This window comes from Oncorhynchus tshawytscha, linkage group LG01, assembly GCF_018296145.1.
Source record: "Oncorhynchus tshawytscha isolate Ot180627B linkage group LG01, Otsh_v2.0, whole genome shotgun sequence".
Lineage (NCBI taxonomy): Eukaryota > Metazoa > Chordata > Actinopteri > Salmoniformes > Salmonidae > Oncorhynchus > Oncorhynchus tshawytscha.
Window position 1 is genome coordinate 78495560 of NC_056429.1, and position 13235 is coordinate 78508794.

The window sequence follows — 13235 nt, forward strand, 5'->3', positions numbered from 1 at the left end:
CTCCATGAGGGTGGTAATGAGGGCCCGACGTCCACAGGTGGGGGTTAGGCTTATAGCCCAACACTGTGCAGGAACGTTTGGCATTTGCCAGAGAACACCAAGATTGGCAAATTCACCACTGGCGCCCTTTGCTCTTCACAGATGAAAGCAGGTTCACACTGAGCACATGTGACAGACGTGACAGAGTCTGGAGATGCCGTGGAGAACGTTCTGCTGCCTGCAACATCCTCCAGCATGACCGGTTTGGCGTTGGGTCAGTCATGGTGTGGGGTGGCATTTATTTGGGGGGCCGCACAGCCCTCCATGTGCTCACCAGAGGTAGCCTGACTGCCATTAGGTACCGAGATGAGATCCTCAGACCCCTTGTGAGACCATATGCTGGTGCAGTTGGCCCTGGGTTCCTCCTAATACAAGACAATGCTAGACCTCATGTGGCTGGAGTGTGTCAGCAGTTCCTGCAAGAGGAAGGCATTGATGCTATGGACTGGCCCGCCCGTTCCCCAGACCTGAATCCAATTGAGCACATCTGGGACATCATGTCTCGCTCCATCCACCAACGCCACGTTGCACCACAGACTGTCCAGGAATTGGCGGATGCTTTAGTCCAGGTCTGGGAGGAGATCCCTCAGGAGACCATCCGCCACCTCATCAGGAGCATGCCCAGGCATTGTAGGGAGGTCATACAGGCACATGGAGGCCACACACACTACTGAGCCTCATTTGGACTTGTTTTAAGGACATTACATCAAAGTTGGAATCGCCTGTAGTGTGGTTTTCCACTTTCATTTTGAGTGTGACTCCAAATCCAGACCTCCATGGGTTGATAAATTTGATTTCCATTGATCATTTTTGTGTGATTTTGTTGTCAGCACATTCAACTATGTAAAGAAAAAAGTATTTAATAAGAATATTTCATTAATTCAGATCTAGGATGTGTTATTTTAGTGTTCCCTTTATTTTTTTGAGCATTGTATTTGGTTTCAACTAGGGTTGCAAAATTCTGGGAACTTTCAATAAATTCCCTGGTTTCCCAGCAATCCTGGTTGGAGATTTCTGGATTTCCTGCTTTTTCCCACTTATTCTGGGATTCCTCCAACTGGGATTTCAGGAAAACTAGGGAATTTATTGAAAGTTCCTGTAATTTTTCAACCCTAGTTTCAACAAAAAAAATGTTTTAATTGAGAACCTAATTCAAAACTAGTTGATGCAGAAAATGTTAATTGATCCAGAGTCATTTTTTACAGTTATACCCTCATTTTAACCCTGATCTTTATGCTGACTCTAACTTGAACACATCCAACATTACACTAGCTCCTTAACCTTTACCTTAGCTTTCTAACGCTGACATTTACTGTACCTTACCACTTTACCTTAGCTAACCCGTTCACTATCTCTGGTCGCGTTCTCCTGCTCAGACGTTGCATGCATCAACCCATGATTGCATGTAATTTCATTGACTGTGCCGTCGGGCACCAGATTGCTATCACATATAATGTGGTTAGTTGATAGGTAAAATACTTATCCAGGCATTGTAAGATCTGGCATGTGTCAGCAACCACATGAAAAAATACTACAGTTTACTATAGAATACTACAGCACTTACTATAGAATTCTACAGTAAACTGTATTATATAATCCCTACAGGTTATACAAAAGAGCAGAAGTGCTGAATTATCTGTCCAGACCCCAGTCCTACCTACAAGTTATGGAACATTTGATCTTTTAGTATTTCACCAGTAGGTTTCCAGATGGAGAAAGCCTCCGCGTTTGTGTCAAAGATAATACAACAAAAACACGATAGTGAATACTACAGTAATCCCTGAAAAAACACCACAGTAAATACTATAGTGTAGTACAGTCTGCAAAAACACTACAGTTAAATACTGCACTATACTACAATCTACAAAAACACTACATGAATTACTATAGAATATACTACAGTATGTATACAATAGTTAACTGTAAATACTACAGTATACTACAGTAAATACCACAGTATCCGGAAAAACATTACAGTGAATACAACAGTCAAGTATGCAAAAGCACTACAGTGAATACTATTGTATTTATACCATAGTATACTTCTAGTATTTTTTCATGTGGGTTATCTTGACCACACAAGTCTGCTGATTTTATTGAAAGAGGACATTATAATAAATGTTCTTTCATCCAGAGAACTTCCTCTACAATACATACAGTTGAAGTCAGAAGTTTACATACACCTTAGCAAAGTACATTTAAACACATTTTTTTCACAATTCCTGACATTTAATCCAAGTAAAAATTCCCTGTTTTAGGTCAGTTAGGATCACCACTTTATTTTAAGAATGTATAATGTCAGAATAATATTAGAGAGAATGATTTATTTCAGCTTTTATTTCTTTCATCACATTCCCAGTGGGTCAGAAGTTTACATACACTCAATTAGTATTTGATAGCATTGCCTTTTAAATTGATTAACATGGGTCAAATGTTTTGGGTAGCCTTCCACAAGCTTCCCACAATAAGTTGGGTGAATTTTGGCCCATTCCTCCTGACAGAGCTGGTGTAACTGAGTCAGGTTTGTAGGCCTCCTTGCTCTTACACGCTTTTTCAGTTCTGCCCACAACTTTTCTAGAGGATTGAGGTCAGGGCTTTGTGATGGCCACTACAATACCTTGACTTTGTTGTCCTAAAGCCATTTTGCCACAACTTTGAAAGTATGCTTGGGGTCATTGTCCATTTGGAAAACCCATTTGCAACCAAGCTTTAACTTCCTGACTGATGTCTTGAGATGTTGCTTCAATATATCCACATAATTTTCCTACCTCATGATGCCATCTATTTTGTGAAGTGCACCAGTCCCTCCTTCAGCAAAGCACCCCCACAACATGATGCTGCCACCCCTGTGCTTCACGGTTGGGATGGTGTTCTTCGGCTTGCAAGCCTACCATCTTTGTCCCCATGTGCAGTTGCAAACCGTAGTCTGGCTTTTTTATGGCGGTTTTGGAGCAGTGGCTTCTTCCTTGCTAAGCGGCCTTTCAGTTTATGTCGATATAGGACTCATTTAACTGTGGATATAGATACTTTTGTACCTGCTTCCACCAGCATCTTCACAAGGTCCTTTGCTGTTGTTCTGGGATTGATTTTCACTTTTCGCATCAAAATACGTTCGTCTCTGGGAAACAGAACGTGTCTCCTTCCTGAGCGGTATTGTCACGCCCTGACCTTAGAGAGCTTTTTTTGTCTCTATTTTGGTTTGGTTAGGGTGTGATTTGGGTGGGCATTCTATGTTCTATTTTCTATGTTTTGTATTTCTTTGTTTTGGCCGGGTATGGTTCTCAATCAGGGACAGCTGTCTAGCATTGTCTCTGATTGGGAACCATACTTAGGCAGCCCTTTTTCCCACCTGTGATTGTGGGTAGTTAACTTTGTTTGTGGTACATAGCCCTTAAGCTTCACGGTTGTTTTTTTATTGTTGGCATCATCCTAAATAAAAGGAATATGTACGCTCACCATGCTGCGCTTTGGTCTAGTTCTTTCGACGGCCATGACAGGTATGACGGCTGCGTGGTCCCATGGTGTTTATACTTGCGTACTATTGTTTGTACAGATGAACATGGTAACTTCAGGTGTTTGGAAATTGCTCCCAAGGATGAACCAGACTTCTTGAGGTCTCCAATTGTTTTCCTGAGGTCTTGGCTGATTTGTTTTTTTTCTTCTTCTTAATCTGCCTGTAAACAATTGTTGGAAATATTAGTTGTGTCATGCACAAAGTATATGTCCTAACCGACTTGCCAAAACTATAGTTTGTTAACAAGGAATTTGTGGAGTGGTTGAAAAACGAGTTTTAGTGACTCCAACCTAAGTGTATATAAACTTCTGACTTCAACTGTAATGTAGCATGTTTCTATTGAAACTTTAACAGGCAACAGTCTTTCCTTATGTGTTTTTCAGCGATACAAAATTGTGCAACGAGCATCTATATTTATAGATTGTGATTATAAAACACATGTTATTACCCTGTGTGCAGACTTTGAGACACTGACACGGGAGCTGTTCAAGCTTCAGTTTGAGGAGTCATTGGTCGGAGGTCAAGGCTCCAGGTTCGTGTCAGATGACCTCTCCAGTCTCCTAGAGTCACCTACCAACACGGTAGGAGATATTAATACTGTACACTTCAGCCTCTAGGGTTTTCTTCTGTGAAGACCTCAAAGCTAATGCATTGTAGTTGGTTAAGTGCACACCAGACTGCGAAATTTAAAATGGGTATGATGATTTGCAGCTCTGTCTTACGCTAAGGTGGCGATGGGCAACTCTAGTCCTCAGGGCCTCATTGGTGATACACTTTTGCCCCAGCAAACACACCTGACTCCAATAATTAACTAATCATGGTCTTTAGTTTAGACTGCAATTAGTTTAGTCAGCTATATGGCTGGGTGAAAAGTGTGACACCAATCAGGCCCTGAGGACTAGAGTTGCCCATCCCTGCACTAACAGTGTTTCTCTATTGTAGCATTGCTGTAGTAAACATCCATGTGTAAAGTGTAGTAGTGGTTATGGATGTCGACCTGTTGATGCTCTGCTTGAAGGTGATTAATGTGTGATTGTACAATATATGTTTGCAGTAAAGTCTTCAGTAACTGATCTATTAGGGGTTTTGGGACACCCATATGTTGGGACACCCATCTGTTCCATGTATTTGAACTGTTCCAGAGCTAGCACACCTGATTCAACTTGTCAACTACTGTAATTATCAAGCCCATGTTAGGTGCATCAGGTGAGCTAGTTCAGGACTACAACACAGTTGTGAAATATCTAGGGGTCCCTGAGGATAGGTTTGAAAACCACTAGCCTATATGCATGTGTTCCTATGTTGTAGTGTGTGTGAGTGTAATACAGGCTGTAACTAAATCATGTAGTAACATGTTATTTTAATGATGTGTTGATGCTATGCATGCTGGTAATGCCTGTTTGATGTAAAGCCTTTGACAAGTTGTTAGTCCCATGTTCCGTTGCTGTGATTGTGTGAAGTAGAGCCTTTATTCATGTCCCTCTGTCTTCCTGTCTCTCCAGATCATCCTTCACAGTTAGATCAGCCTTCACTGTTTCTGTGTAATAATGTCCCTGTTGTCCTGTATCTGTCAGCCTTCACTGTCTGACTCTGATGACCTGGAGGAGATGGAGAGACTGAGGAAAGACCACATCGAGGCTCTGAGAGAGATCAAGAAACTACAGGTATCACAGGAGTTAGAAAAATCAAACATTAGTAGGTCAGAAAACAGGAACATTTGTGTGTAGACTTTAGAGAATATATAGATTTTTATTTTCTTGCCGTGTCTCTACATTCTCCAGGAGCAGTTGGCAGAGTCAGAGAGACTTCACCTGCAGATGCAGGAAGAGCTGAACATGGTCAAACAGGTGATTTTAGTATACTTTATCTGACCTTACACATACATCTGAAGCTCACTTACTGGAAGTTAGCTGGTTTTGTTGAGCTTTTTTGGGGGGTGCGTAGTTTGCCCATTCACCAGAGGGCGCTCTGCACAAGCTTGCACACTTACATACATGCGTTTTATTCTGTAGGGTTCTTTGTCTTATGAAGAAGCAGAGAACAAACCAGACACTTGAGGCCATATCAGGCTGCTAAGGGGAGGACGGCTCATAATAATGGCAGAAACCGAGCAAATGGAATGCCATCAAACACCTGCAGACCATGTGTTTGTGTTTGATACCATTCCACTCCAGTCATTACCACGAGCCCGTTCTCCCCAATTAAGGTGCCACCAACCTCCTGTGCTTGAGTCCAACTGACGTTTTGTTAATGACCGGTCGTGAAGAGGTAGCATAAGACTAGCATGCAGTCTTTTAAATGCATGTATCTAGATTACAGTTTATATTCAGCAAGCGATGGTGTTTTCTTGGTCTTAGACTGTGGACTTCATACAAGATTGTCCAGGTTTGTCTTGTGGATGACCATGTCTGAAATCTGCCTTGCCTACTACTTACTAACGACATACTGTGTACTGTACTGATCTTACTACATACTTTTTAGTAAAAACGCAGTAAGCAACGAATATAAACTAAGCTCATCCATACTAAGAATGCATCATGTTTTTTAAATTAATTTATTTAACTAGGGAAGTCAGTTAAGATCAATTCTTATTTACAATGACGGCCTACCCCGGCCAAACCCTAACCCGGATGATACTGGGCCAATTTTGCGCAACCCTATGGGACTCCGATCACGACATGTTGTGACACAGCCTGGAATCGAACCAAGGTCTGTAGTGACGCCCCCAGCACTGAGATGCGCTGCGCCACTCGGGAGCCCCTAATGTGTAATTGCGTTAATTCCCGCCATTCGTTCGTTTTTGTACAGCACGTCCCCTTATCTGATTATCAGCTGTTGTCAAACACACGTGGGTAGAGAAAGCCAATTCTCTTCCACAACCGTGTGCGGAGAATTCTAGTAGATGAAAAGACAAAATTAGTATGACATCCTGGCATTTACTACATTTGACATTTCACATGCTGTAACACTTTCTATTTTTGCATACCCAAAAACCCTGTTATTTATGGTAGAATTGCATCAAGGGGTATTCGGACACGGCCGATAAACTGATAACCCATGAGCATCACATACTGCATACACCCAACCACATGAGCGTCACATACTGAAACCAACAAACCCCTCATTATGAACTCCTTAATTCGCTACGGGACCCTAGAGCAGTCACACACTCTCTCAAACTTCCCCTCCATGCATGTCGTCATCATTCCTAAGCATCTTTTCTCTCTGAGTGTGTTGAGAACACGGGATTTAAGCATGTACTGTATTGTAGTAGCACCGCGGCAATACTCACCGTGTGTAGGAGGGAGAAACGGACGGCACCGTTGTAGGGTTACTGTATGATGTGTGAGCCTACAGGGAACATAGAGGCGGTTGCACCCTAAATAGATCCTCCCTGTATTGTGAGTCATTGACACAGCACACCTCTTCTTCTCTTTGGTTGCATCCCAAATGACACTCTATTCCCTATATAGTTCACTACTTTTGACTAGGCCCATAGTGGTGCACTTAGGGGATAGTGTGTCATTTGGGACTCATACTCTGAAGCATAAAGCACACAGATCAATTTCCAAATGTAATATATCCCAACAGGCACTAGGATAGTAGCATATTTATTTGGTTTCTCCATATCCCTCTATCTTCCTCCTGTACATCATGTTCATCACGACACTGATTGCATATTATGTAGTCACTACCTGGTTATCAGATTAAGTTTTACACCAGGGCTGCCCAATACTGGTCCTAGAGGGCTGAAACATTTCAGTTTTTTGTTTCTACCTGATAGTTAATTGCACTCAACTGGTGTCCCAGATCTGAATTCGTCCCTGATTTAAAAGGAGAGGATGGAAACAAGAAGTGTTTTGGCCCTCTGGGACCAGGTTTGGGCAGAAGTACAAGCAAACCATTGTAAATAAAGATTACGAATACATGAAGAGCTTCTTGTCGGAGTCCCTTTTGCAGACCCAACATAAGCTACTGCCTCTGCAACATAAATAATTGTTGCTACTATAGGCTATATTACATAGACATGTAGGCTACACTTACACTACCGGTCAAAAGTTTTAGAATACCTACTCAAGGGTTTTCTTTTTTTTACTATTTTCTACATTGTAGAATAATAGTGAAGACATTAAAACTATGAAATAACACATGGAATCATGTAGTAACCAAAAAGTGTTAAACAAATCCGAATATATTTGAGATTCTTCAAATAGGCACCCTGTGCCTTGACAGCTTTGCACACTCTTGGCATTCTCTCAACCATCTTCACCTGGAATGCTTTTCCAACAGTCTTTTCCTTCACTCTGCATTCCGAATCATCCCAAACAATCTCAATTTGGTTGAGGTCTGGGGATTGTGGAGGCCAGGTCATCTGATGCAGCACTCCATCACTCTCCTTCTTGGTAAAATAGCCCTTACACAGCCTGAAGGTGTGTTGGGTCATTGTCCTGTGGAAAAACAAATGATAGTCCCACTAAGCCCAGATGGGAATGGCGTATTGCTGCAGAATGCTTTTGTAGCTATGCTGGTTAACTGTGCCTTGAATTCTAAATAAATCAGTCACTTACTACATGATTCCATATGTGTTTTCATTGTTTTGATGTCTTCACTATTATTCTACAATGTAAAAATATAGAAAGACCCTTGAATGAGTAGGTGTTCTAAAACTTTTGACTGGTAGTGTACATGTATATTGAACAAACATATAAACGCAACAATTGCAAAGATTTAACTGAGTTACAGTTCATATAAGGAAATCAGTCAATTTAATTAATTAGGCCCTAGTCTATGGATTTCACATAACTGGGCAGGGATGCAACCCTGGGTGGTCCATGGAAGGGCGTAGGCCAACCCACTGGGGAGCCAGGCCCAGCCAATCAGAATGACGAAGCAGGATGGTTGAGGTCCTGGGCAGGTGTGGTGACACGTGGTCTGCTGTTGTGAGGCCGGTTGGACGTACTGACACATTTTCTAAAACAACATTGGAGTCAGCTTATGGTAGAAATTAACATTCAATTCTCTGGCAAAATCTCTGACATTCCTGGAGTCAGCATTGCAATATGTGACTACATTGTGTGACACAACTGCACATTTTAAAGTGGCCTTTTATTGTCCCAAGCACAAGGTGCACCTGTGTAATGAATGTGCTTTTTAATCAGCTTCTGCTTTTTGTGCGTATGGAACATTTCTAGTATTTTTTTTCATTTCATGCAACATGGTACCGACACTTTGCTTTTATATTTTTCTACAACGCTTTACATACATTTGAATTATCATCTACTTTGTCTCACATGCGTTATTTGATTCAAGGACCAATAATGGAGAGTTTCTTTTCTTCCTCAAATTAAACCTTGCCCCTAAGGGAATTGCTTGTGCCTGTTTTTTTCCGCTATCAAACACATGAGCTCAAAAGGACGCATTGCCTTTCCGTTGAATCCACAAGAACGCTAAAGCTTTGTCTGGGATTTAACTCACCATCTCGACACTTGCATCAGAAGAAAGAGAACAAAGATAACTTGATGGGTGTTAATTTTTTGTGGAATTGAAAAATGTCATTTAATACAGTTGAAATGTTTACAAATTAGATGCGCTGAAATGAAGGCAACTAACGGAAAAAAACACTTGGATTATAGCAATATTATGTATTTTCTCACAAACAATGTAAAGTATGTTTAGATAGGTATAGTGTAGAGCCAAGCGTGTTGATTTTGAATCTGAGGGTAGTCTGCTATTAACACACTTGTTGAATTATGCAAGTGAACAAGGCAACAGTAATTATTGAGGCAGTCTAGACAGTGCAGGTAGGGAAGATGGCACAGGTGTTTGATGGTTGCAGCCCTGTTCCTCCCCTTTATGTTAATTTACGCATATATGCAAATATAATATTTATGTAAATTAGGCACACATAATTATCTTTATATGAACACAGAATATAATAAAAAATACCTGATACCATAAGAAAATGTATAAATGAGTGCATTCTAATAAAAGTAAAACTCCATTATTTGTCTGTGCCAGTAAAATGTTTTATGTGTAATAATTCAGTCAATATCTGAGGATTATAAAATTTCTAAAAGTTTGGAGTATCTTCACCCATTATCCAGCTGTTGCATTAATTAGAAATATATTTTTTACTTATTACCTCTTTTTTTTTTTCCCCCAATTTCGTGATATCCAATTGGTATTTACAGTCTTGTCCCATCGCTGCAACTCCTGTACGGACTCTGTAGAGGCGAAGGTCGAGAGCCATGCGTCCTCCGAAACACAACCCTGCCACGGAAGTCGGTATGCATGCTCCCGGCATGCCACAAGGAGTCGCTAGAGTGCAATGGGACAAGGACATCCCGGCCGGCTAAACCCTCCCCTAACCCAGACGACGTTGGGCCAATTGTGCGGCACCTCACGGGTCTCCTGGTCGCGACACAGCCTGGGATCAAATATTATAAATGCTTTTAAAACCTTTTTAACAATTTCGATGACTGTGGCTAAGTGCACAATATAAGAAATAGGGTGCCATTTGGGATGCTGCCTTTATGAGCTCTGTATAGTGCTCCCTGCAGACTCAGCAGCTTCAGGCTCAGAGGGTAGCAGCATTACAGAACTAAATCCCTGCTGTCATCCCAGCCAGCACACAGAAAACATTACACAAGCGGATAAAGAAAATACATCATTTACTAGTAAAACAACTGAATTATGTATTGAATAGATCCAGGGACATGTCCTGCTGTTGCTATTTTGTGAAGGTTTACAACGCCATCTGATGAATCCATGTTTGATCAGTTTGCATGGGGTTTGGTTCGATTTTTTATTAAGGCTCTTTTGTAGAGCTGAGGGGAAAAGGAGAGACACAGACTAACAGTATATAAAGATACAATATTGAGGGCTTACGCAGTGTTTAGAGTTACAGCTTCTATGTTGCTCTGCCCTATCGTGCCCTTCCTGTGTACTGATGCTGTTGGTCATTGCTAACTCGGGCAACTCAATCACATGACTGTGAGATGTATCCCAGCTTAAGTGATCTTATCCCTCGCTCTCTAGCTCTCTCTCCTTCTGTTCTCTGAACGTCGGTTCTGAGAATATATAGAATTCCCAGTATTCCAGTCACAGGAACAGATGGTCTGGTGTGTGTGTGTGTGTGGGGCAAGTCAATGAATGTGTGTATGTGCCCATTTATTGGTGTGTGTGTGTGTGTGTGCACACACGTGTTCCATGTAGGGAACACCAGGGGAGATCTAGGTCACAGAGAGTTAGGTGTTTATTTTTAGCCAACAGCAGGGATCAGCATTGACCACAGGCACACACAAACACACAGAGAAATAGTTTGTGGAAGAAAATAAATAAATCCATCGGAGACTTTATAACTGGACGGCTATATTGACGTTTTCCACATACCTACAGATTGATAATAGAACATTGGCTAGAGGGTTTGAACTTTGAACTAACTGACAGACTAATGCATGTTATGCCACTAGGCTTACGAAACATTGTTTTTGTTAAGTCTTCAGAGGCATCGCCATCCCACGTTTTTTGTTAAAACCATGAACTGCAACTCAATATTCCGCTACAGCTTGTATAGATTGGCCACAACACGTGAGCCTTCTGTGTCAATTATCTACCGTATTATCATAGTATCAGGTACGGCTAGGAGTTCTTTCAGGTCAAGTGGTCAGGAAACTACTGAGAATTTTCTATGTAGAGCATTACATAACCTTATGTAATTATGTAGGTTAGTCTGTCAGGTTGTCTCTCTCTCTCCAAGGTAGTCCCATCATCCATCATGTGTCACTAGCATGTTTACTCTAGCGTCTTAACACCATTCTAGCGTGTTAACACTAGTGTGTTGATTATCGTGTTGACTCAGATCTAGCCTGTTAACACCGCCCTAGCGTGTTGACTCTGCCCTAGCGTGTTGACTCTGCCCTAGCGTGTTGACTCTGCCCTAGCGTGTTGACTCTGCCCTAGCGTGTTGACTCTGCCCTAGCGTGTTGACTCTGCCCTAGCGTGTTGACACCGCCCTCTGTGGACTCCGCCCTAGCGTGTGGACTCCGCCCTGCTCCGCCCTAGCGTGTTGACTCTGCCCTAGCGTGTTGACTCTGCCCTAGCGTGTTGACTCCGCCCTAGCGTGTTGACTCTGCCCTAGCGTGTTGACTCTGCCCTAGCGTGTTGACACCGCCCTAGCGTGTGGACTCCGCCCTAGCGTGTGGACTCCGCCTAGCGTGTTGACTCCGCCCTAGCGTGTTGACTCTGCTCTAGCGTGTGGACTCCGCCCTAGCGTGTTGACACCGCCCTAGCGTGTTGACACCGCCCTAGCGTGTGGACTCTGCCCTAGCGTGTGGACTCTGCCCTAGCGTGTTGACACCGCCCTAGTGTGTTGACACCACTTTAGCATGTTGACTCTGCTCTAGTGTGTTAACACCACTCTAGTGTGTTGATTACTCTAGCGTGTTGACTCTGCTCTAGCTGGTGATGAGTGAGGGAGACCTGCAGTGGTGTAAAGTACTGAAGTAAAAATACTTTGGAGAACTACTTAAGTAGTTTTTTGGGATATCTGTACATTACTTTGCTATTTATATTTTTCACAACTTTTACTTTTACTCCACTACATTCCTAAAGAAAATAAGGTACTTTTTACTCCATACATCAGGGATAACATCCAAAAGTGTGGGAGTGTGCCCCCCTGTCCGTAAAAAAAAATAAGGCAATTGTGGCGCCTGGTTTGCTTAATATAAGGATTTTGATGTATAGCATTTACTTTGTACTTTTACTCAAGTATCAACACTTTTCCACCACTGTATTTAAGTACATTTTAAACCAGATAATTTTAGACTTTTACTCAAGTAGTATTTTATTGGGTGACTTTTACTTGAGTCATTTTCTATTAAGGTATCTTTTACTTTTACTCAAGTATGACAATCAGTACATTTTCCACCACTGGAGACCTGTTTGTGGGTGTCAGTGTCACACACCTCAGAACACTTTTATCCTCTAATAGAGAATTACAAAAGAAAGCTAAAATGCCTCTGAAATAGGACAAAAATAATTTAAGAGACAAATTAAAGCAAAGCACTGTTTCTAAATAAATAATGTAGAATCTTTTTCATTCATTCAAGCAGTAAAATGTTCCAACACAAGTTCAAAGTGCACTGAACTTTTACCTACAGCATATTCCTGTGCCTGTTTGATTCTCCTCTCCTCGTCACTCTCCCTGGTAGGAGGTAAAGTCTGGGACGGATGAGAGTCGTGCTCTGCGGAGCCAGATCCACCTGGCTGTAGCAGCCCAGAAGCAGGCCAGGGGAATGGAGATGGATTATGAGGAGGTGATCCATCTCCTGGAGGCTGAGATAGCCGAGCTCAAGGCCCAGAGGAATGAACAGCAGCAGCCCGGCCAGGCTAAGGTAACAGACTGGTTCTCAAATCATACCCTATAATCCCTATTGCACTACTTTTGACCAGTGGAGTAAAGTACTTAAGTATCTGTACTTTACCATGTTATGTTTTGCCAACTTTTACTTCACTACATTCCTAAAGAAAATGTACCTTTTTACTCAATGCACACACTTATCAAGAGAACATGTGGTCATTCCTACTGCCTATGATCTGGCGGACTCACGAAACACAAATTAATAATTTGTAAATTATGTCTGAGTAAACTTTTTAAACAAGAAATGGTGCCGTCTGCTTT

At 41.9% G+C, this 13235-nt stretch overlaps 1 protein-coding gene across 1 annotated transcript in view; it reads left to right on the top strand.

The window, feature by feature from the left end:
* The window catches only part of stxbp4 (syntaxin binding protein 4), a 57597-nt gene that overhangs the window by 29672 nt on the left and 14690 nt on the right, over positions 1 to 13235 (top strand). The window contains exons 13-16 of the mRNA XM_024431310.2: positions 4013 to 4134; positions 5128 to 5217; positions 5335 to 5400; positions 12766 to 12948. Coding sequence (XP_024287078.2) covers positions 4013 to 4134; positions 5128 to 5217; positions 5335 to 5400; positions 12766 to 12948 — 461 coding nt within the window. The remainder of the gene's footprint in view (positions 1 to 4012; positions 4135 to 5127; positions 5218 to 5334; positions 5401 to 12765; positions 12949 to 13235) is intronic.